This window comes from Ictidomys tridecemlineatus, chromosome 3 (assembly GCF_052094955.1).
Source record: "Ictidomys tridecemlineatus isolate mIctTri1 chromosome 3, mIctTri1.hap1, whole genome shotgun sequence".
Classification (NCBI taxonomy): Eukaryota; Metazoa; Chordata; class Mammalia; order Rodentia; family Sciuridae; genus Ictidomys; species Ictidomys tridecemlineatus.
The window spans coordinates 46,162,146-46,183,402 of record NC_135479.1 but is presented as its reverse complement, the minus strand read 5'-3'; the positions used below and the strand labels follow the sequence as shown (position 1 = coordinate 46,183,402).

Here is a 21,257-nt window from a genome sequence, read left to right as displayed (position 1 = left end):
AGAAGAACACACCCCTATCACCAGCAGCAGGCCAGGAGCTGCCCCAGAGTTTTGCTGCCCAGCACCCTCCTGCCTCAGAGATGTTCCCAGCCATGCCTGCTCCGCCTTGAGGCAAAGAAGAAAAACAGCACCCCATTTCCCATGCCCACATGGGCACTGTTAACGAGTGTTAGTGATCTGGGCTCTTCCTGTTAATACCTTCCTGCACCCAGGATCTAGATTGCTGATGATTTCACTAAAGCTCAGCTCTTACCGAGCACTTGGTAGGAGCTCCTCAAATGTGCTGGGTTCTCTGAGAACCAAATAAGTCTATAAGCCACTAGATTTGGTTGAACAAAGAGGTGGTGTTGGAAAAAGGTGACGGGAAACATGACTTTGAGGGATCATACTTCCATTGTGCCTGAGAGGTGCCATCTGAGTCATCCCAACTCAGCCCTGACTGTCCCTGAAAGACCCCAACCTTCCCCTCACCACACAGGGATGGCAGGAGGAGCCCCAGTCTCCCCCCTGGCTGAGAGTCTCATTTGGAGTTAACCTGCAGGAAGGAGGGATGTCTGCAAATTGCATGTTCCTTTCCTTCCCCATCTTCTAGTTAATGATTACCTAAATAAGTGCTTCAGTCCCCAAGCTCCAACAGCCTAATTATACATGTACAAGCGCATGGGGACTTTGATGCTAAACAGCTCTCTTCTCCATAAACCATATGTCAAATAACACAACTGCCCCACCCCCTTCCAGCTGGGTCTGATGAATGGGGTGCCGGGGTCCATGGAGACCCTAATAAGGTTTATGGTTCGGACACCAAGCTACCCATCCCAGACCCAGCTGTCCTGGGTGGGGGAGCCATTCAACTGCAAAAATCATTCCCATCGATGTGGAGCCCCACAATATCCACCCCCAAATAGACACCCAAAGCACACGATGATACAACAAAGAGCTCCCCAAAACGTCTGCATTCATATCCACCCTCCTACACACACACACACACACACACACACACACACACACACACACCCCAGACAATAAACACTCACCACACACACACAAGCCTAGTGCTCACCCAAAGGTGAGGCCCATTAACCAGCTGCACCCACCCTCCTGCTATAAAAAGTCATCACCTGCTCCTTTCAGGGCGCCGCCCCGTGGTCCTCTACTCAAACACACACACAACAAAGGAGGAAGGCAGAGTAGAGAAGCACCGAATTAGAGACCTCAGCCTTTTTTCTCATGATCCGCTTCCTTTTCTACCAAAAGAGATCGATGCAGCCCGGCATGTTTTTGAAGTGGTGCTGGGGCCTGGCCCCCAAGGCCAGTGCCACCTTCCAGACCTGGGACTGAAGCTAAAAACTGGGCAAGACTGAAACAGCAGTGGAGCCTGCAAAGTCAAGAACATGGGACACGCCAGCAGAAGTCCTTATTCTGAGTGCAGAGGCTGCTGTGGACCCCATTCAGGCAGGGCCTAAGTCGGTCTCCGGGGGGCTCCCGAGTAGTGAGGCTAACAGTGGACAATGGCGGAGCTCCACCTCCTGGCAGCCTGATCCCCTGGGTCTACCAACTGGCATAGCAGGCAGTTTGGTGGGCTTGTCTCCCTCCCCAGTCTCCCCCAGACATGGGCTACCATCTGGTATTGGCCACAAGAGGGCCTGGTGAGTCATGAGGAAGGTCCAGACCCATAGCTGGAGCAACCAGCATTCCAAATTACCTCCCAGCAAAGTGGTGGATGAGGCTGGGACGGCTGATTGCAAAGCAGATCCATCCAGAGAGAGCTCTGGCCTCTTATGGTCCCAGACATGCTTCCCGGATCCATTTAGCTCCCCCAAAGGGCCAGCCCTATGCCCTAGTCCAAAGGAACAGACCCATTTTCACTAAATGAGGGGTTCCTTTGGTCATACTGGTGTTCAGAAGGAAGGGTGAGCTGGTTCCCTGGGAATGGCCAGTCTGACAGGGCCACCAGGAATGTGAAATCATGACCCTATTCTCCCAGGCCTGAAGGGCAGGACCTATTACTGGAGAAGGGAGGGGCACAGATGACTGGGGCTGCAGCTACTGGGCTCAGCTGGGCATGCGCCCTCAGGAGCACCATCTCCTGGAACTCTCAAGCACTGCCTGGACTGTGAAAGGAGCCCATTGCCCTCATGGGCAGGGCAGTCAGAGGAGCTCGCTACTAGGGATAGCCTAGCCTTGAATGTAGGAGACCCTCCTGCTGGAGTGGATGGAGTCTCAGGCTTCCACCAGCTTGGCCACCTTGCTCAGCTCTGTGGAATGCTGCACAGCTTCAGTGACAGGGTCTCCTTACCTCTCTGATCAATCAATCTGGCCCCAGAGCTCCCCGAAACTGCCCTTGTCAAGGTTGCCAGTGACCTCCCTGAGGCACTTTGGTCCTTGTCATCTCTCAGCACTACCCACACTTTGCAGCATTTTCTCCCAGAGCTTTCACGACAGCTCAGCTTTCCTGGTTTTCCTTCAGCCCTCCTTGCAGCCTCCTTCATGTGACCTCTAAAGGGTAGAAATCCCCATGCCCAGCCTGGGCCCTCCTCTTGTCTCTCTCTGCTGAGCTCCCAAACTGTCCATCCATTCCCACAGATTTAATACCATCTCTCTGCTAATTCCCCACATGGATAACTTCAACGGTGACCTCTTCTTGGATCTCCAAAATAGCATCTCCAAATACATACCTGATGCTTCCACTTAGCCGTCGCCATGTGTATCTCAAACTTAGCAGGTCCTCCCTGACCTGCCCCGCCCCAGGATTCTCTCTCTCAGAAAAATGGGCCTGAAACCCACCCATTGTTCAAGCCCTGTTCCAGAATGACTAAACATCTGGATTCCTCCCTCTCCTAATGATGCATCAGCCCACTCCACCGTCTTGACCTCACCAGCTTACTCTCAATCCATCCATTCCTTGCCACCTCCACTGTCCACACCCAGGTCCCCATCCCCTCCACCTTCTGCCCAGTCTCCAGCAACAGCCTCCTACAGGGTCTCCCTCCTCCCACATCTGCTGATTTATAATCTCTTCACGTGCCCGCCAGATGCAAATCACATCGCTCTGTTGATTAAAATCTAAACTGCCCTCCCAAGCTGCACAAGGCCAGCGTGTCCGGGCCCCTGCATCCTGCATTTGTCCACGTCACCACAGCCACACGGCCCTCGTTTCTGCCATCAAGGTGCAGGTTCCTTCCTGCCCTGAGGCCTGTGCATTTTCCCAGGTCCAGACATACTCCCTGCTCTTCCCACAGCCCTTCCTTTCCACCTTCAAGGACACAGTTTAGTCTCCCCTCTTCTGGGGGGTCTTCCCTGGCCCCCCAATATTCTCAAATAGTACCCTTAAAGCCACGAGCACCGAAACGCCCTGTTTGTGTCTCTCCTTCAAAGCACCTGTCAGAAGCTGCTGTCCGATTCGATTTCGTCTGTCTCCCTCACCGGAAGGTAAGCTCCACCAAGGCAGAAACGATGTCTACCCCGTGCTCTGCTGTAGCCCCAGGCCCTCAGCAGAACCTAAAGCATGGTGGACGTTCTGCAAGTCCTTCAAAGTGAGTGAAGAGGGTATCTTAGCATGCTGAGGCATGAGGGGCTGTGGGCAGGACAGCAGCCAACAACACAAGCTCCTACCAGAGTGTAGGGAAGGCTTCCGGGGGAGGTGGCTCCCAGCAGTGCCTTTGAGTGAGATCAGAGAGGAGGGAGGCTATGGGGTGTGGGGATGGGGTTGGGGAGAGAATCCATGCTATAGAAGAGGGGCATGCAGGGAAAACAATCAACACACATGTTATCAAATGAACCCCTCCCAAGAATGTCCTTTCCAGGACACCATCCCTTCAAGTATCCAGGGGAGCCCCAAGCAGCCATTTGTGTCCTTCCAGTTAAGAGGAGGCTGGCCTACTTTCCTACCCCATACAGGTGAAGTGGGTCTGCCACCTCCCCTTCTTCTTCCCTGGCTGCTAGGACCCCGGCTCTACCTCAGGAGGCAATGAGACTGCCTGAGAACAGCCGCGTGCCACTTGGTATCCTGTAGGCGGTCTTCAGGATTCAACCAACTTAGCAGGTTTCCACTTCACAGGACCAAGCCCAGCCTATGAGGCACCTTTGTGTGAATGGAAACGAACACCTCTCTCATGGGTCAATTAGAAAAAGTGCCCCTTCCTCTAGACAGAGGCTGCCCTACAGGGGACACACCGTAGCTGGACTGCATCTCTCTTCATCTGTGCTAGGTGCCCCATGCATGCCCTTCTCCGGGCTGCAGTCCAAGGCAGACGGGAGTCTGGTGAGCCACCCCTGGACGACCCTGTCTTAGAAGCTCCATTCAGTTTACAGTCCAGGCCAGCCCCAGGGAATCTGCTCAGAGTGATTAGGGTGACAGTCCCCATGGGGCCGAGGCTGTGACTGGCCCACCCCCACACCGTCCCTCATAACAGCTGATGGCCAGTTCCCAGAAGAGACCATCTGGGACTTGAGGCAGAGTCCCCACGCGCATAGAGCGAGAATTAGAGATTATCGGTGGGCTGGAAGGCCTGCCGGAGTGTTTGCTAGGCAGTGATATTGAATTTTAAACATGTGTGCCTGTTTACTCTCCCTGCCGGAGCCTCCCCGTAGCCAGGCAACGCTATCTGACCTGGGGGACAAGCAGGGGGACTTTCCATGCCAGGCAGGTCACCTGGGGAGGGTTATCTAAGTACAGCTAGTCGGAGCAGAATGAAGCGTTTCCCTCCCCTCCCAACACTCCCCACCCTCAACCCCAATGACCCTAGACCAGATTCTGGCAGGGAGCAGCAGAGGGAGGTCCTGGTCCTTGAAACAGAAGTGGTGGCATTATTAGAACATGATAGAAGCAGATCACTGGGATTAGGTGTCATCATCGACACCTAATTCACTGTTTCCCTGTCAGCCAAACGGAGAGCCAGCAGGCTAAAATTGAAGCAAGAAGGATTCAGATTAGATTGGAGGAAGACAACAATGCATGATTTGAGGCAGGCGATGGCACCTTCTTTGAAGAAAGGATTGCACAGGTTTGAACTGGGGCTGGCAAATGAAGCTCACATGTCTTTTTTTTTTTTTTTTTTTTTTTACCCCTTACTACTTTTTCCACCTGGATGGGGATCTGCAAGTGGCTAACTGAAGGTTACAAAAACAACCTCAGGTCTCAACTCTAAACCGTGTGGCCATGGAAAAACTAAGGGACATTTAACATGCCTCAAACCTGATGGCTGTGAGATCAGGGTGTGGACACAAGCAATCGGATAATTAGTCACACGCTCACAAAGCCACGAAATCAGGTAGAAGGAGAAACAGTCTCAGGACCATGGAATCCCATAGAAGAAAGATCTATTATGCACTGAGCACTCTGGATAAAGATCCCCCATTTTATAGATGCGAACCTAGGCCAGAACAAGGCCCAGGCTCTCGCACTGAACCACAAAGGTGACCTGACCTTGGATTAGGCTGAATAATGATCCACCTGCCTGCCTCTCCCCCAAGATGCCCTTGTGAACAAAAGAGGTTACACAGCAACCAGGACTGAGGTTGCAGATAGAATTAAGGTTGCCAATCAGCTGGCCCTGAGATGGGAGAAGTAACCAGGTAATCCAGGTGGGCCGGGATAAGTAGGAGGAAGAGGCAGCAGAGAGAATCAGAGAATGAGGAGGATTTGGCTCCGTGTTGCTGGTTTTGAAGACAGAGGAATGGGGGCAAGGAGCCAAGGAATACAGGTGGCTGTATTCTAGAAGATGAAAAAGGCAAGGGAATCAATTCTCTGAGAGCCCCTATCGGGAACCCAGCCTTGCTGATACCTTGATTTTAGCCTAATAAGATGCACTTCAGACTGACCTCCAGAAATGTAGGATGATAAATTTGTGTTGTCTTAAGCCCCTAAGCTTACGGTCATTTGTTACAGCAGCCATAAGAAGCTAAAAGAGACCAGACAGGTACAAGTCCAATCTGGCTTTGTGGGGAGAGGGGACCTATGACACTTCAGCATTGTATCTCTTAACTGATAATCTTTCCATCCTGCTCAAAACTGAACACTCAGCCAGATGCTGTGTGAACACATTAATCCCGGTAACTCAGGGTGAGGCAGGAGCACCACAAGTTCAAGTCCAGCTTTGGGAATTTGACACAATGGAAAGGGCTGGGGTGTATGTAGCTCAGTGATACAGCACCCCCAGGTACTTAAAAAAAACTGAAAACTGAAATGCTCTATGACATGTAGTTATAGTCTGGGGTGAACTTTATTTTGAGAACTGACTTGGAGCGCTGAGCTGCTAACAAGGTGCTCCTCAAGAAACAACTCCTGACCTCCAATGAGCCCAGAATTCATGCACCAGGATCCCAAATAGATGATAGAAGACCACGCCAGGCCAACAGGACTTGAAACTTGCACACAAGAGGTAGAGCTGTCCACAGCAAGTCAGGCTGGGCTGGAAGCCTAGAGGCCTGGCTTCTGCCTCCTACTCAGCCACCAGCATTAGCCTCAGGTGCCTCTAGATGCCTGACTCAGCCTGGCTCTTTTGCAACAAGGTTCCTAATCCTGGCCCAGCCCCCAACTCTTACTGGATCCTCCCCGGGCATTGCAAACCCACTTCCCGCTCCTGAGAACTAATTCAGCTCTTGATCTATTTTCTACCCTGTTCATCTTGTGTTTGAGGGACTTACTCTAAGTCTGGAAGTTCCCCTGCAGACTCCAGAAACAATCCTCTCTTGGAGAAATGACAAGGAAGGCATCACCTAAGGACTTCCTGATTTGTTGAGCTCATTCAAGCCTCCCTTGCCTCAACACCCAAGAAGAGACCACTTAGTAGAGGCCACATGCCATCCTGAGTCACTTTCAGAGAGTGGTTTCTGGGTCCTTGCTGCCTCCCATCCATTATACCCTCAAAGCATCAAGATCATATCTTCAAGACCAGAAGTCATCAAGCGGGAGGCCTGGCATCCATCACCCACAGCTGCTGCCTCCTGTCTCCCAAGGCCCAGCTCTGCTGACCACACAAGGGACATTCCAAATAGGAACTCAAGTTCAGTCCTGAGCCTCACATGAACATCCACAGTGGGATGAGGCCAGTGGTCCAGGAGAGGATCTGACCTCGTTCCCAGAATCATCCTGGTCCTCAGGGGGTTATCTCTGTGGGAGATGACATTCTGGTCACCTGGAAGGCCAGACCACCCACCAAGACCAGCCCCTGGGAAGAAAGAGCTCCAAAAACAGCAGCTGGTCATCTCACAAAGGGCTGGATGGAGCACATTCTCCCAAATGGTATTGAGGTGCATTTTTTTTTAAAACTTCATGTTGTGAAAACAAAGCCTATTGAAGGATAAATGCAGCCCAGGCCTATCACCTCATGACCCTTGATGACACGAACCTGGCTTCTCCACCTCTCCTCTCTCATTCCCTCCCTCTTCACCTTCTCCATCGCCCCTGGCCTCTCTGCTCCCTTCTTCTACCTTCTTTCCCTCCTTGCCTCTGCTTCCCCCTACCCTTTTCCTTTCTCCCAAAATTCCTCCTCTACAGCAGAAGGATCCACCCCCCTCTTCTGGCTTCCCATGTAGAGCCAGTCAGCCATCATATTAACATCTGACATTTCAGAAACTTCTCGGTCCTGCTGCCAAATTAAATCAGATCAGCCCATGTCATTTGCTCACAAACCCAATTGCCTCCCGAGATGGGCTCAGCTTGATTTCCACGTGTAACTGAGCCTGGGCTCTGGAAGGCTCCCTCCATGCACCTGGAGAGGCAAACCCCGTTTTACCCAGGCTCCTGTTCTGAGAACAGCAGGCTCCCTCAAAAGGAGCACATCGTGTGAGGACCACGTTCACAGACTGCCCTGTCTTCCCTCCAAAACCACCTGGTTCTCAAATTCCAAAGCAGAAAGCCAGCTACAACATAGAGAGCTGAGATTGTCTCTTAAAAAATTAATTATCTCTACCTACAAAGGTTTGGTGCTTTTTTATAATAATTTTTCCCCTGATCTTTGGAGAACTCATAAAAATTACTATCTCTTATAGAGGTAACACCTCTTTAAACTTTAGCAATTCCTTCTGAGCCACTTGTTTTTCTTTTTTTTTTTTTTTTCATCATTGGAAAATCAAATTGAACTTCATTTACTACAAAGGAGCACAGAGTGATCTCATTTAAGGATGCCTGTGTATTCGATGCCAAGATAGCTGGATGTTTAACAAGTGGTAAGAAAAGATATTTCTGGATGGCAAGATTATTAGTGCATTATTAATTTTTTAATAATGCACTTCTTTGTACTTTACTTTCTACAATAAGCATTTATCATTTTATTAAAAATTGCTTCAAGGGTGTTTTGCTGTTTACTTGTTAAAAAAAAACATGGAGTCTTATGAAAATTCTCTAATAAAATTCTGGGGTTTTTGTCTGGTTTTTGTTAAGTGCCATATTCTCAAGGTGGATCCATTAATGAGGATTCATCAATCATCTATTATATTTACTAAGCACCTACTGTGGGTTCATTTATATCAGATTCTGTGGTGGAAAGAAGGGGAAGGACAGGCCAGGCCTGTCTATGTGAGCTACAGTTGCACAGGGCGGGTTCCTCCTGGCCCTGCAATGCCCAGTGCCGTACACACACAGTCTTGCAGTCCACACTTCATGTCCAACTATATAAGGAGGAGAGGTGCTGTCTGGGTCTCACCAAGCTGCCACCAGGAGCTCCCAGGCCCTGTAGTGGGTTAAAGATATGTTCACATTCAAAAGTCTGTAAATGCAACCTTATTTGCAAAGAAGGTCTTGGTAGATGCTATAGTTCAAATGCATATGCCCCTCCAAAATTCATATGTTGAAACTTAAAACCCCAAAGTAATGGCATTGGAAAGCAGGGTCCTTCAGAGGTGATCAGTTCACGAGGGTTCCACACTTGTAAATGGGATTCAGGTCCTTATAAAAGAGCTGGAGGGCAGTGGCTCATGCCTGTAATCCCAATGACTCTAGGGGCTGAGGCAGAAGGATCACAAGTTCAAGGACAGCCTCAGCAGAAACAGTTTAGTGAGGCCCTAAGCAACTTAGGGAGACCCTGTCTCAAAATAAAAAATTTTAAAAAGTAGACTGGGGATGTGGCTTGGTGATTAAGCACCACTGGATCCAATTTCTGGTATCAAAAACAAAAAGGGGAGGTGGGGCTAGAGGTGAGAACTTATTAGGCCCTTCTGCCTTTCCACCTTCCACCAGGCACCATCTTGGAAGCAGGGAGAAAGCTGTTACCAGATCTTCCAGCACCCTGATCTTGGGTTTCCCAGCTTCCAAAACTTGGAAAAATAAATTTCTGATGTTTATAAGCACTAAGAGACTGAGATAGCAGATAAAATTAAGAAGATCATCACCCTAGATTGCCCAGGTGGATCTATATCCAAGTGTCCTTATAAGAGTCACACAAAGTAGAGACACTCAGGGAGAAGAGAGACCTCAGAAGATGCAGAGAATAGAGTCACGTACCCCACAACCAAAGGAATGCCCTGAGCCACTCGAAGCTGGGAAGATTCTTTCCTAGAGCCTTTGGTGGGAGCAAGACACTGCAAACACCTTGACTTCAGACTTCAGGCCTTCAGGACTGTGAGAGGATAAATGTCTGTTGCTTTAAGATACCACGCACGTCTATGATCATTCATTACAGTAGCCCTAGTAACAAATCAAACCCAAGGCCTGAACCTCCACCTCCACACTCAGCCAAGAGCCAAATGTCTGCCAGGGGCCCTTGGGGGGGAAAGTCAACAGGAAGGAAACACATAAGAGCTACCTACTGGGACTCAGAGTGCACAGGTGACATCCCTTCAGAACCACTGGCCTCTCGCCCCCAAAGCCCCAGATACCAGGCTTGAACTTCCTCCTTAAATTCTCAGAGCAACCCCGTGGGATGAACTCGGTTCTGCAAATGTAAGAGCTGAGGTCCACGAAACTGAACTACATGAGTTCATGCAGTTGATTATTAAATACCAGGACCAGGACCAGGACTTTGTGCAAACCCAGGACAATCCACAGGGGGAGACAGTCTCCGAAACAAGCAGGGATGTTGTAGAGGATGATGGCCTCACAGGTTCTTCCTGCAACCATGGGGACCACATGGCCTGTGGCTCCTGTTTAGGTACTGAGCCAGGATGGCTGGTCAGGCCTCCAAGGCAAAAGTGATGGAGTTGGGGCTACAGCAGCCCAAAAAGTATCCGAGACACCCAGAATGCCACCTGCTCTGTGAGGGTCAGGTAGAGGCTTGATGGACAAGCCTGAAGACCAAGAGAGGGACTTAAGAAGGGATAGGCCTGAGGAAAGAGGGTCTGTGAATCAAATACCTTTGCTAGTCATCCCAAGACCCCAGATAACAGAATTCTCAGGTCAAGAGGGTGGCTGTACCCCAGGGGCCTCCTAATGCTATTAGGCCCTGCACCCTGCTTTCCAATATTCCCCACAAATGAGCATCTGTCCCAGAAATACAAGGTTATTTTAGTATTAGCCATAGTCAAAAGGAATTAGGAAGGAAACTTCTGGTGGGGACAAACAGATGATAAAATATGTTCCAAGGCCCACCCCAGAACTCTACCATAGCCCTGAATTATGCAAGTCTCTACACAGTCCAATCCCACCAACCTTTGGGAGGAAGATGGCCTCACAGGTTCTTCCTGCCACCATGGGGACCACATGGCCTGTGGCTCCAGTTGAGGCCAGGGCAGCTGGACTCCGAAAGCGAGAGTTGGAAGTAGAACCCAGAAAGATGCTCCCCACTCTAGGTCTGTCTTAGTTTGCAGGGTGGGATCCTTGTTTCTGGTCTCATTGCCATCCACACTGGTCAAGCATGGTTTTGCATCTGATACACAGGATCCCATGGGACCACTCACAGAAATGCAACTTCAATTCATGTTCACTGTACCCAAAGGCCCCTTAGCTGTGGGGACTTGGCAGGGAAGAAATCAAGGCGTTCTAAGAGAAACTATTAACAACAGAAAAATCGCAGTGTGCTTCCTTCCAGACTTTCTGTAAGCATTGCTATCTAAGAAACGAAGTTTCATCTTTCAGAAACAAAGATTTTTTTTTTGTTTTTTGACGAATAAGAACGACTAATATTTACATACAACAGGCTTATGCTTATATTCCGAGTGATAATGGCATATTATCTCAATTAGTCCTCAATACAACTACACAAGGCAGGAACTCTTCTTATCCCTGTTCCATAAATGAGGAATGTCGGGGAACAAGAGAAGTCACCCAGCTAAGAAGTGGAGAAGGCCCTGATCTTAGGCCAGCTAGCTCCAGAAACTGTGTCTTTAACCATTAGTCTGTATGGCTTCATCTCTTTAAAGAAGTACCTCACAGGAATCCAGGACCAGGTCAAAGGAACTGGAGCAGCCTCCTGGCCGGGGAGATCATGTGGCCAGGGAGGTTAAGGAGATGGGCTGGAGAATCCAGAGAGAGAGGAAGAAGGTTCCCAGAGAGAAGAGAGATCTGAGATCCCAGCTGGCCTGTTCCTCCCATACAGAGGAGCAGAAGAACAAGGTTCAGGAGCCATGGGTGCCTAGGCCAAGACCTGTGGCTTGGGCGCCATGAGCCATTTCTTGGGCTCCCCGCTGGGGCCTCCAGCTCAAAAGGCCAGGGGCCCAAAGATACACTGGAACAGGCAAGGGACTCTCAAGAGCTGGCAGCTCCAAAGAAGAAGCTCTGAAGGACTGTTTCTCAAACAAGAACCTCATTCAAATCCCCATGGCACCATCACCACTGACACCGCCAATTACTGAGCGTTCACCGTGTTGGGCACTCCACTAGGTACTTCATGGATTACTCCACTACGGCTCAATCCACTTCGGCCACTGTCCCTGTTATACAGGGGAAGAGACTGGAAGTCAGGGAGACTAGGTGGCTTGCTCCAAAGAGTCAAGCAGGCAAAGCAGTGTGGAGCAGTGGTTACCACGGCATAGGCTTCAGATCACACAAGGAGCGGGGGTCTCATTCCTGGCTCTGCCTCTCACCCGCTGTGGGACCTAGAACCAATAACCCATCCTCTTGGGGCAATTTCAGTCAGAGATGCCAGAAGCAATTCATCTCCAATTACAACTCCAAATAACTGTGAGGGGCTGCCAGCAGTGCCTTCTTGGATAGGATTCCAAGATCGGTCTAAGCTCTTGGAAAAGAGGGTCGCGATCAATTTCTAATATCTGCCATAGGGGCAGAACGGGGAGTGACGGCACCAAAGTCATGTATTTTCATGGGTTTTTTTTTAAATATTTTTTTAGTTGTAGTTGGACACAATACCTTTATTTTATTTATTTATTTTTATGTGGCAACGAGGATCGAACCCAGCGCCTCACACATGCTAGACAAGCACTCTACCGCTGAGCCACAACCCCAGCCCCAAAAGTCATGTATTTTCTATCCCTAATCTAGTGAAATGCTGTGGTTTGTAGAGACACCATATAAATGCACAGGTGCACTTCTAAAATCAGCAGATTTTTTTTTTTTGGTCCCAGGGTTTGAACCTGGGGTGATTTACCATACCAAGCCACATCCCCATCCCTTTTTTATATTTTATTTTGAGACAGGGTTGCACTGAGTTGTTTAGGACCTTGCTAAATTGCTGAGGCTGGCTTTGAACTCCCGATCCCTCCTGCCTCAGCCTCAGGAGCTGCTGGGATTACAGGCATGTGCCATGGTGCCCAGTGGCCAGCAAAGACACCAAAGCCAATTCAATGGGGAAAGAAATGTCATACCAACAAATTATGTTGAAAAAAAGGGACTTTCCATACAGGAATAAACAGACTTAACCCTTTACCTCATACAATACATAATCAAATGAAATGGAGATGGATATCAATTGGTTCAACACTACCAGTCATCAGAAATATGAAAATTAAAACCACAATGAGAGCAGCTAAAATTAAAAAGACAATGGCAAACTTTGGGAGGCTGTGGAGCAGCCTGATTTCTAATGGTGTTGCTGGTGGCAATGTAAAGTGGTACGACTATTGGTGAACAGTTTGGCAGTTCCATAGAAAGTTACACATTCACCAGTTCTTTCACCACGCAATTTTATTCCTAGGTACTTACCTCAGAGAAATGAAAACACATGACCAAATAAACAAAATTTCTGCCAGAATGTTCACAGCATTTAGCTATTCATTATAGCCCAAATTGGAAACAATTCAAATGTTCCTAAATAGGAGAACAAACAAACTGAGGTGTCTTCATACAATGGAATATTACTCAGCAATAAAAAGGAACAAATTACCAATACATTCAGCTGTGTGGGCAATCTCACAAAGATTATGCTGAGCCGGACATAAGAGTTATATGTACCAGTTCCATTTAAATTAAGTTCTAAAACGGGAAAAAATAATTTATGGTTTTAAAAGAATCAGAACACTAGTACTGAGTAGGAAGGGACTGGGAGAACTTCCTTGGTTGACAGAAATATCCTACATCTTAATCAGGGTATGGCTCACACTGGTATACACATTAATAAAAAAAATAAACAGATAAGATGCATAAATTTATACTACGTAAATTTTCAAATCCAATTACATCAAAAATAATCTGCAAGAATTATAAGATAGTTGGCCTTAAAACGTGAACAAAATCAGGGAAAATACACGGATGCCCAGATGTGCACACAGATGGAGATGGATCATGCAGGCAGGAGCTCCTACAGACATCTCCTCGCTCTAAAGCTGCCAAGAAGCACCTCCGCCCTCAGCAGGTGACTGAATCTTTCCTCCGTCTGCCTTAAATCAGACTTGCCCTGCCCTTGGACTCCCCTGTGGGAAATCAAAGGGCTGCTGGGAAGTGGCTCCTGGGCAGGTGTCTGACTCAGCCACGTCTGAAACTGGTGACCTGAATAGGGTCTCTGCAGAGACCAAAGGCAGCTCTCCCAGGGCCCACAGAGCCTCGGCAAGTGCTCCAGGTGAGCAGCCCCCTGACCATGGGAAAGAAGGGAGTGAATGAGGCTGGGCTGTGTGTAACTCAGTGGCAGAGCGCTTGCCTCGCCTGTGTGAGGCACCAGGTTAGATCCTCAGCACCGCATAAAAATAAATAACTAAAATAAAGAAATGGTGTCCATCTACAACTACAAAAAAAAAAAAATGAAGGGAGCAAATATCTGTCCCCTCATGTCCTCTTTCAAGGTTTGGGGTTTTGCTTTCTTTTCTTTTTCTCCTTTTGGTGCTAAGGATTGAACCCAGGGCTTCATGCGTGGAAGGCAAGCACTCCAAGGCTTTCTGGAGAGGGGAACTCTGCTGATATCCCTCACCCTTCCTGGCCCAGCCCAAGAATCCCTCCACAGATGCCTCCCCACAGTCTGCATTTAGGTCACCTGGTGTGGCCAGGATACACGCAGCCCTCTGATTCCCTGCCGGCCAGTGGGCAGGGGAGCCCCAGGACAGTGCACCGGAGAGCGGGGCCAGGAACCAGAAGCAAAGAGAAGAGATGATTCCACCCTGGGCAGTGCAACAAGGGAGGAAGGGAGAATGAATGGCTTATGTGCAATTTGTGAACTAGAGCGAGGGGAGGAGGTGCGCAGGCACAGGTCTGCACAAAAGGACTAAGAAGGCAAAGAGGAGGTCCCCAGATCTCCATTTCCTTCCCAGTTATGTGAAGCATGCACCCTTACCTCCTCTACCTCTGAGGGCTTCTGGAGGCATTTGCTAGCCATGGAGGGATCATATAGATGGTCTGGGTGGAATGTTTGCCTAGCATGCAGGAAGCCCTGGATTCCATTCCCAGTAAACACACACACACACACACACACACACACACAGCTACCCACAAAGAGCAATGTGGGAAGAAGACTTTTGTTCTTCCCCACAGAAGGAACTAAGCCTCCATTTCCCTGTTCTGGAAAGAAGGTCGGACTTAGGGCTGCCCTAGAACTTTCATAAAGATAGAAGCAGAAGCTGAGACAGCGGGTCATCTCCCAACTGACCCAGCCAGCCCAGGGCCTGGTGGGGCTCCAGAAACAAGTCTGAAAGTTCAGGTCAAGGTCAGATCAAGTCTCAGCACAGTCAACTTGAACAAAAGGCCCTGATTCAAGAGCCTCCAAAGGGTCCATCCCAACTCCTTTTTTTGTCAGAGACCAGAAAAATTGTGGCCTATCGTCACAGGGTGTTAGCCCAACCTCCATGCTCCCCATAGGGCCCCTCCTGACTTCCTCACCCCACCAAGAAGCCGGCCACCTTTCACATGTGAGCCTGGTCACATGCTGAGCCATATGGTTCCTTCTGCTCAGTGAAGGCCCCCTGTAGACAGCAGGCTCTTTGAGGGTCAAGGACTGCTGCTTCAGCATGACCCCAGGGACATGACATGATGCTGGGCACACAATCTGCCCTTCTTAATGCCTGTTGATCCATTTGGCCATGAAACCAGATTCATGAAAAACGTGGCCCTGGAAACAATCCACAGCATTCCCAGAAAGACAGCTCCCCAGCCTTCTCCGAGCCCACCCTGCCCCATCCTTGATTTGAGCTCTGGCTGGGAACTGGGCTCCCGTTCAGCCCATCTGCTCAGCATCTCTTTGGTTGCTTTTTCTCAGCTTCCTATTAGGAAAAAAAAAAAAAAAAACTGAAAAACACAAACAGCGATGAGGTGGGGGAGGGCTGTGAAGGGCCATTTACCATAGCAGGCCTATTAGTGAAGGCCAGGGGCCGGGAGCCGTGGGGAGAGTCTGGAGCTGCAGACAGCTAGTGCTCCAGCAGTCCCCTCATCATGGAAGGCGCAATTAGAAGAGGGACTGTCCCTGGGTATTCGAGGTGGGATGAGAACACTTCACCAAAAATGGTTTGGGTCTCAGAATTTAACTGTCTTTTTTTTTTTAAGAGAGAGAGAGAGAGAGAGAGAGAGAGAGAGAGACAGAATATTTTTTAATATTTATTTTTTTAGTTTTCGGCGGACACAACATCTTTGTTGGTATGTGGTGCTGAGGATCGAACCCGGGCCGCACGCATGCCAGGCGAGCGCGCTACCGCTTGAGCCACATCCCCAGCCCCTTAACTGTCTTTTGATGATGGGAGGTACACGACCACCTTCAGTGGGACTTGATGAATCGTTTCCCCCTTGTGGGACTCTGGACTTTTTATCTATAAAAGAAATGGATTGCCCACCCGCAACATCCTGACTCCCAAGCTAAGCCATCAAAAGGGTATCCTTGATTTCCCCACCCTGAACCCCTATTCCCAAGGGAACTGGATGAGACCTTACTGGATGAAGCCATCTCCCACTGCCCAGGTGCTCAGGGGCTAGAGAATCAATTCATGAACCTCCCAGAGCCAGAGATGAAAGAGAGTATATCCAGCCACCATCCAAGGTGTCTCAAGCCTCAATGAACAAAAATAACCCGGGGAGGTTGGGAGGTGTCAACAAAGCAGAGGCCTGATCCCACCCTTGGAGACCAGGGAACCAGGTATGATGAGACAGAAGACTCAGGCAAAAACCAGGGCAGAACAAGTTCCTCCCACTTGGATGTCTTCTACGGTCAAGAGACATCTCCCAGGCACCTTCCACAAGCCAGGGCCTGGGGAATCCAAAAACCAGGACACAGTGACTACACTCAAGGAACTCAGTACAGGAGGAGAATCAACATTTCGGTAATGGGAAACTGTGATGTTATTTGGTGTGGTCACAAAGGGACAATCACGCTGTTGTGAGCAGGCTGGAGTGAGGTGGGGACTATGGTTTTAAATCCCTGATGAGCAGTTAACTTTACACAAAGAGGAAAAAGTCCTAGCCTCAGAAAAACTCCTAACTGTAGCCACAGGCTGGCAGAGCCACAAAATAAACCCACCTGACAGTCACAAAGAGCACATACAACTCACACTCTGACCCCCAACACCAACCACAAAGGGTCCCAACCCAGACTGGAGCCTCAGGATGAGCCGCGATCTTCTTCCTCCATTCCCAGCGCTGACTCTGATCTTAGGGTCAGGACAGAAAAGTCATAAGCTGGGAAATTCCTGAGCTGAGTTAAACAGGAAAAGGACAGAGCACCTGGGGCAGGAGAGGTCCTCTGACTGTGGGTCATAGAGCTTTCCCTGAAGATTACTGATCCACTCTGGGCCCCCCTCCCTGATCACCCCTGGTCCCGGATGGCCAGAGCAGAGCAGATTCCTGACCACTCCTCTGGCTCCTCATCTCCACCTACCCTCTAACTCCTTCCTTTCAACACGTCCGCACACTTGGGTCTGTATCCTCTCACATTTTCACCACCTCCACTCACTCCTCAGCATTATGCCATCTGCTGTCACCTCCACCCCTCTCTAGGACTGGTCTCAGTTACACCCCAGCAACCGTCAGGCCACTCTGCCCAGTGGCCACTGTGCAATCCAAGTCATACTTGGCCTTTCCACAGCAGTGGGCCCAGCTGCCATCCCTTCCCTCGAAATGCTCCTCCCACCATGCCAGTGTCCAGCCTTGTTGGCAGAAGCCCCAGCACCAGTTTCCACCTGGGGGTGCTCCTTAAGCTGCCTCCCCAGGAACCTCTCTTCTCACTTCCCCTCCCCCTGGAAAAATTCACCCACCCCCAGAGCTTCAGTTCTCTCCTCCATGAGAACCACTCCCAGAGTCTGACCTCCAGGCCACACCCTTCCTCCAAGCCTGGCCCCAAATACCCAGCTGCTCACTGACATGCCCATTCCTGTCTCAGGCATGTCCAACTCAGAACTTCCAACCTGACCCTCTTCCTCCCTCCTGGGTCATTCCTGTCTTAAAGAATGGCTATACCAAGTCTAGTTGCTCCAAACCTGGGGGACATTCTTGCCTCCTGTCTCTCCTCAAATCCTCTCACGTCACCCAGCTACCATGCAGGAAATCCAAGATCCGACCACTTTCAAATAAGCCCACTGGCTCCTTGGAGTCAGTCCCAATCCTCTCCCTAGGACTCCTGCAGTAGCCTCTGGATCATCTCCTAATCTCTACTCTGCTCCCTCCCACACATCCCCTTCACAACATCCGGGGTGATTGTTCAAAAGTCCCATCACCTGAATCTTCTAGCCAAACTCTTCAATTACTGCAATACGGAAAACTTCCAAATCCTCTGCCAAACTTCCAGGTGTCTGTTTGACCCTGTCTTCTGCCTATAGTTATCAACCTCTTTATCCCTAATTTGGGATGCTCACCATCCTGGGATGTGTGTGTGTGTGTGTGTGTGTGTGTGTGTGTGTGTGTGTGTGTTGTTTTGAGGGGTTTTTTGTTTTTGTTTTTTTTTTTTTGAAGTAGGGGGAATTGAACTCAGAGCCTGGTGCATGTTATGCAAGTGCTTTACCACTGAGCCACATCCCCAACCCTACCTAACCTTTTCTCTCCTTGAAGCATTTCCCAAGTCTAAACACTGCTGCTCAAGCTGCCACGTGCATTAAAATCACCTGGAAATGTAGGTAAAATTCAAATTCTGAATAAATGGCCTTGGATGGAGCCTGAGAGATTCTGCCTTTTTAAAAAAAAAATAGTATCAGGATGAACTTGGGGTCTCACGTGCTAAGCAAACACTGAGCTGCACCCCCCAGCCCTAAGTTTCTGCTCATCTAAGGATCTCCCAAACAATTCAGGTGTTGCTGGTCCTCTGGCCTCAGAATAGCAAGGATCTAGAACACTATGCTTCACTCTGACTCCAACTTTGCCTAAGTCCTGTTAAACTCTCAGGGCTCAGTTTAAATACCATTCCCTCCAGGAAGTTCTACCTGTCATCAAAGCCCCTCAGGCATCAGCCTCATATTTTCCCTGAGCCAACTGCACCTCTCCTTGGAACATCTACCATACCTAACCATCCCTCTCTCATTCTTCACTTTACAGCTTTTGACTCCCTAGAGAGACTACAATCTCTAAGACAACAGGAACCACAATATCTAGTTCACTCCTAGGTGCTCAGCACCCAGCACTGGGCTGGCACATCATCAGCACCTGATAGGAAGCTATTGGTCTAGCCTGCCCTGCCTTCATCTCTTTTCACACTAGCATTTCAATTTCCTTTGAGGAGCCACCCCTCCTCCATTCCAAGTTATTACAGTTTAAGTCATGAGACCACGCCTAGCCAATCAGAGCCTTCCATCTCTCTGGCCACAATGATTGGTTCAGGTATAGACATGTGACCTCAGCCAAGCCAATGAGCTTCCTCCCTGGCACTTTTGTTGGAACTAATGGGAAAAAGATACTCTTTCTTTTCCATGGCGGTTACTTAGCCAAGATATTGTCATTATCTCACCACCACAGAGACAAAGCTTGACAAAGGATGAAAGTAACACACAATGCAGAGGGAAAGAGACAGAGACCACGAATATATACTTGCCTGGCATCTATACTTGTTGTGACAAAGGCAAGAAAAGTTCCCTTTTATGCCTTAGCTGAAGTGAGTTGTTTCTGTCACTTGCAACCAAGAGTCCTGACTAATACAACATTCAAATAAATATTGGGTGTTGAGTGAATTAAACGAGCGTGTGAGTAAAGGCTGCCAAGAGTACTCAGGGACTCCTCCCAGGCTTTCCAAGCTCTCCTTACAAACTAACCATCCATAAGCAGAGACAAGCTTCCCACGCCCAGCTCTGCAGACCAAGGGGCTGAAAGTCAGAAGAATGCATGTTCCTTGGCTTTACCTGGTGCAAGCAAACCACCCCAGCATCTGGGTCAGATACCAGCCCTAGAACTGGGCTGGTGTAGATGGCCTGGCTTTTGGTAGGTCCTGGTATTCCACCAGGAGGGAAGTAGAGCTGTCTTCTGTCAGCCCTCTGTCCTGTTCCATCCCCTTCCCACCCCCCACTGAACACCTAACCCAACCAGGGCAGGCTTTACTGCCATTGCATATATTCCCCCTTAGTGTGTACCAAGTGGCTCTGTACAAGGCGGGTATCTGATATGTGCTGATAACAGGAAGATGGACAGTTTTTATCTGCTCCCTTTGGGGGTGTCACACTACAAAAGATTAAGTCAGGGGAGAGGGGGAGCAAGACAGATCAGTAGGGAAAAGATGCCTAGTTATTTCCCTGTGAATCACCTCAGAGCAGAGGCCTGGGACAGGGATGCAGGCTGGCCTAGGTGTCCCTTCAGATGACTCAGGAGGCAGGTGACTTCTTCAGAGCCAGCCCTCACCCAAAAAAAGTGTGAAGGCAGGAGGGAGGGGAGAGGATGTACAGCAGCCCAGACAGGCGCAGTGGCTGAGCAGCAAGCCCCCCTGAAGGCCAGTGCAGGCCCAAGGAGCCATCCTGCAGGGGGTGGGAGCAGGAGTAGTGAAAGGTGAAAGGGGAAGAAGATTGTGGGGGTGGCAGAGAAGATAGGCTCCTCTTTCCTGGAAGAGGATAGCCTAGGCCTGGAGTCCTGGGATGTGATCTCCCAAGAAAGAGGCTTCTGAATAAAGTGCTGATACACCACTACCCCGCTCCCAGCCTTCAGGGCAACTCCCACGTAGGAATTGGGGTAATAGGGCCATCCCAAGGAGACCAGAAAGAGGCAGGTAGGCAGCATGGAGATGCCACCCAAGTCCCAGGAACATCCACTCCCAGCCCCAAACAGTCCCTGGCAGCTGCCCCTTAAGACACCCAACTACATTCTGTCTCTTCTACCTCCTCCAGCCTGGGCCCCTTGTTCCCAAACCCCACCCCTCCACTAGGCCTCTCGCTAATAACCAAGCGTCCTGCCAAACCCATTTCAGTCCCAGTCTATTTCCTCGCTGCCCCTTGACACAAACACCCCTGAGCCTCCATCACACTTTCCTCCTGCTCTGGAAAGCTTAATTGGATGCTGGTTCCAGAGGCAACAGGCACTCCATGGCCCCCAGTGGGACAAGGGCAGCTGGCCTGGAGCCAAAGCCACAGTCAGGCCTCAAGACTCTCCCCCACACTCCCTCCCTCACTGCTTCCCAGCCAGGAGCTTCTTACCTTCATGGTGGGGGGTGCAGTGAGAGGAGGGGACAGTGGCCGGTCTGGGAGGGTCACATCTGAGCTGTTGGCCAGCTCCTGCTTCCTGTGAAGAGACCAAAAAAAAAACCAGAAGTGGTGAGCAAGGCCCTGCCCATGCCTTCCCTTTCTGCTCTAAGAGTGGCTGGGCTTGGGAGGCAGCCTGATAGACAATGCAGAAAACCAAAGTTGACTGTCTTCCTTTATTGTGACGTACTAACATCTAAAGACGTGGTTCCTGGGGGATCCCTGGACCACCAGCAGATCCTGGGAGCTTCTTAGAAAGGTGAGTCCTCAGGTGCAGGCCAGAACCTCCAGGGATGGGGTCCAAGAATCTGTGTTTTAATAAGTTCTCCAGGTGATTCTGATGTACTGAGGTCTCAGACCCACCAGTCTAAGAGACA

General features: G+C 49.7%; 1 protein-coding gene across 11 annotated transcripts in view; it reads right to left on the bottom strand.

The window, feature by feature from the left end:
• The window catches only part of Rap1gap2 (RAP1 GTPase activating protein 2), a 228,331-nt gene that overhangs the window by 79,841 nt on the left and 127,233 nt on the right, over positions 1-21,257 (bottom strand). For 6 of the 11 annotated variants that reach the window (XM_078042659.1, XM_078042649.1, XM_078042652.1 and 3 more), the window contains one exon: positions 20,836-20,920. The exons of the other annotated variants lie outside the window; for them this stretch is intronic. In XM_078042659.1, coding sequence (XP_077898785.1) covers positions 20,836-20,920 — 85 coding nt within the window. The remainder of the gene's footprint in view (positions 1-20,835; positions 20,921-21,257) is intronic. 11 annotated transcript variants of the gene reach the window in all.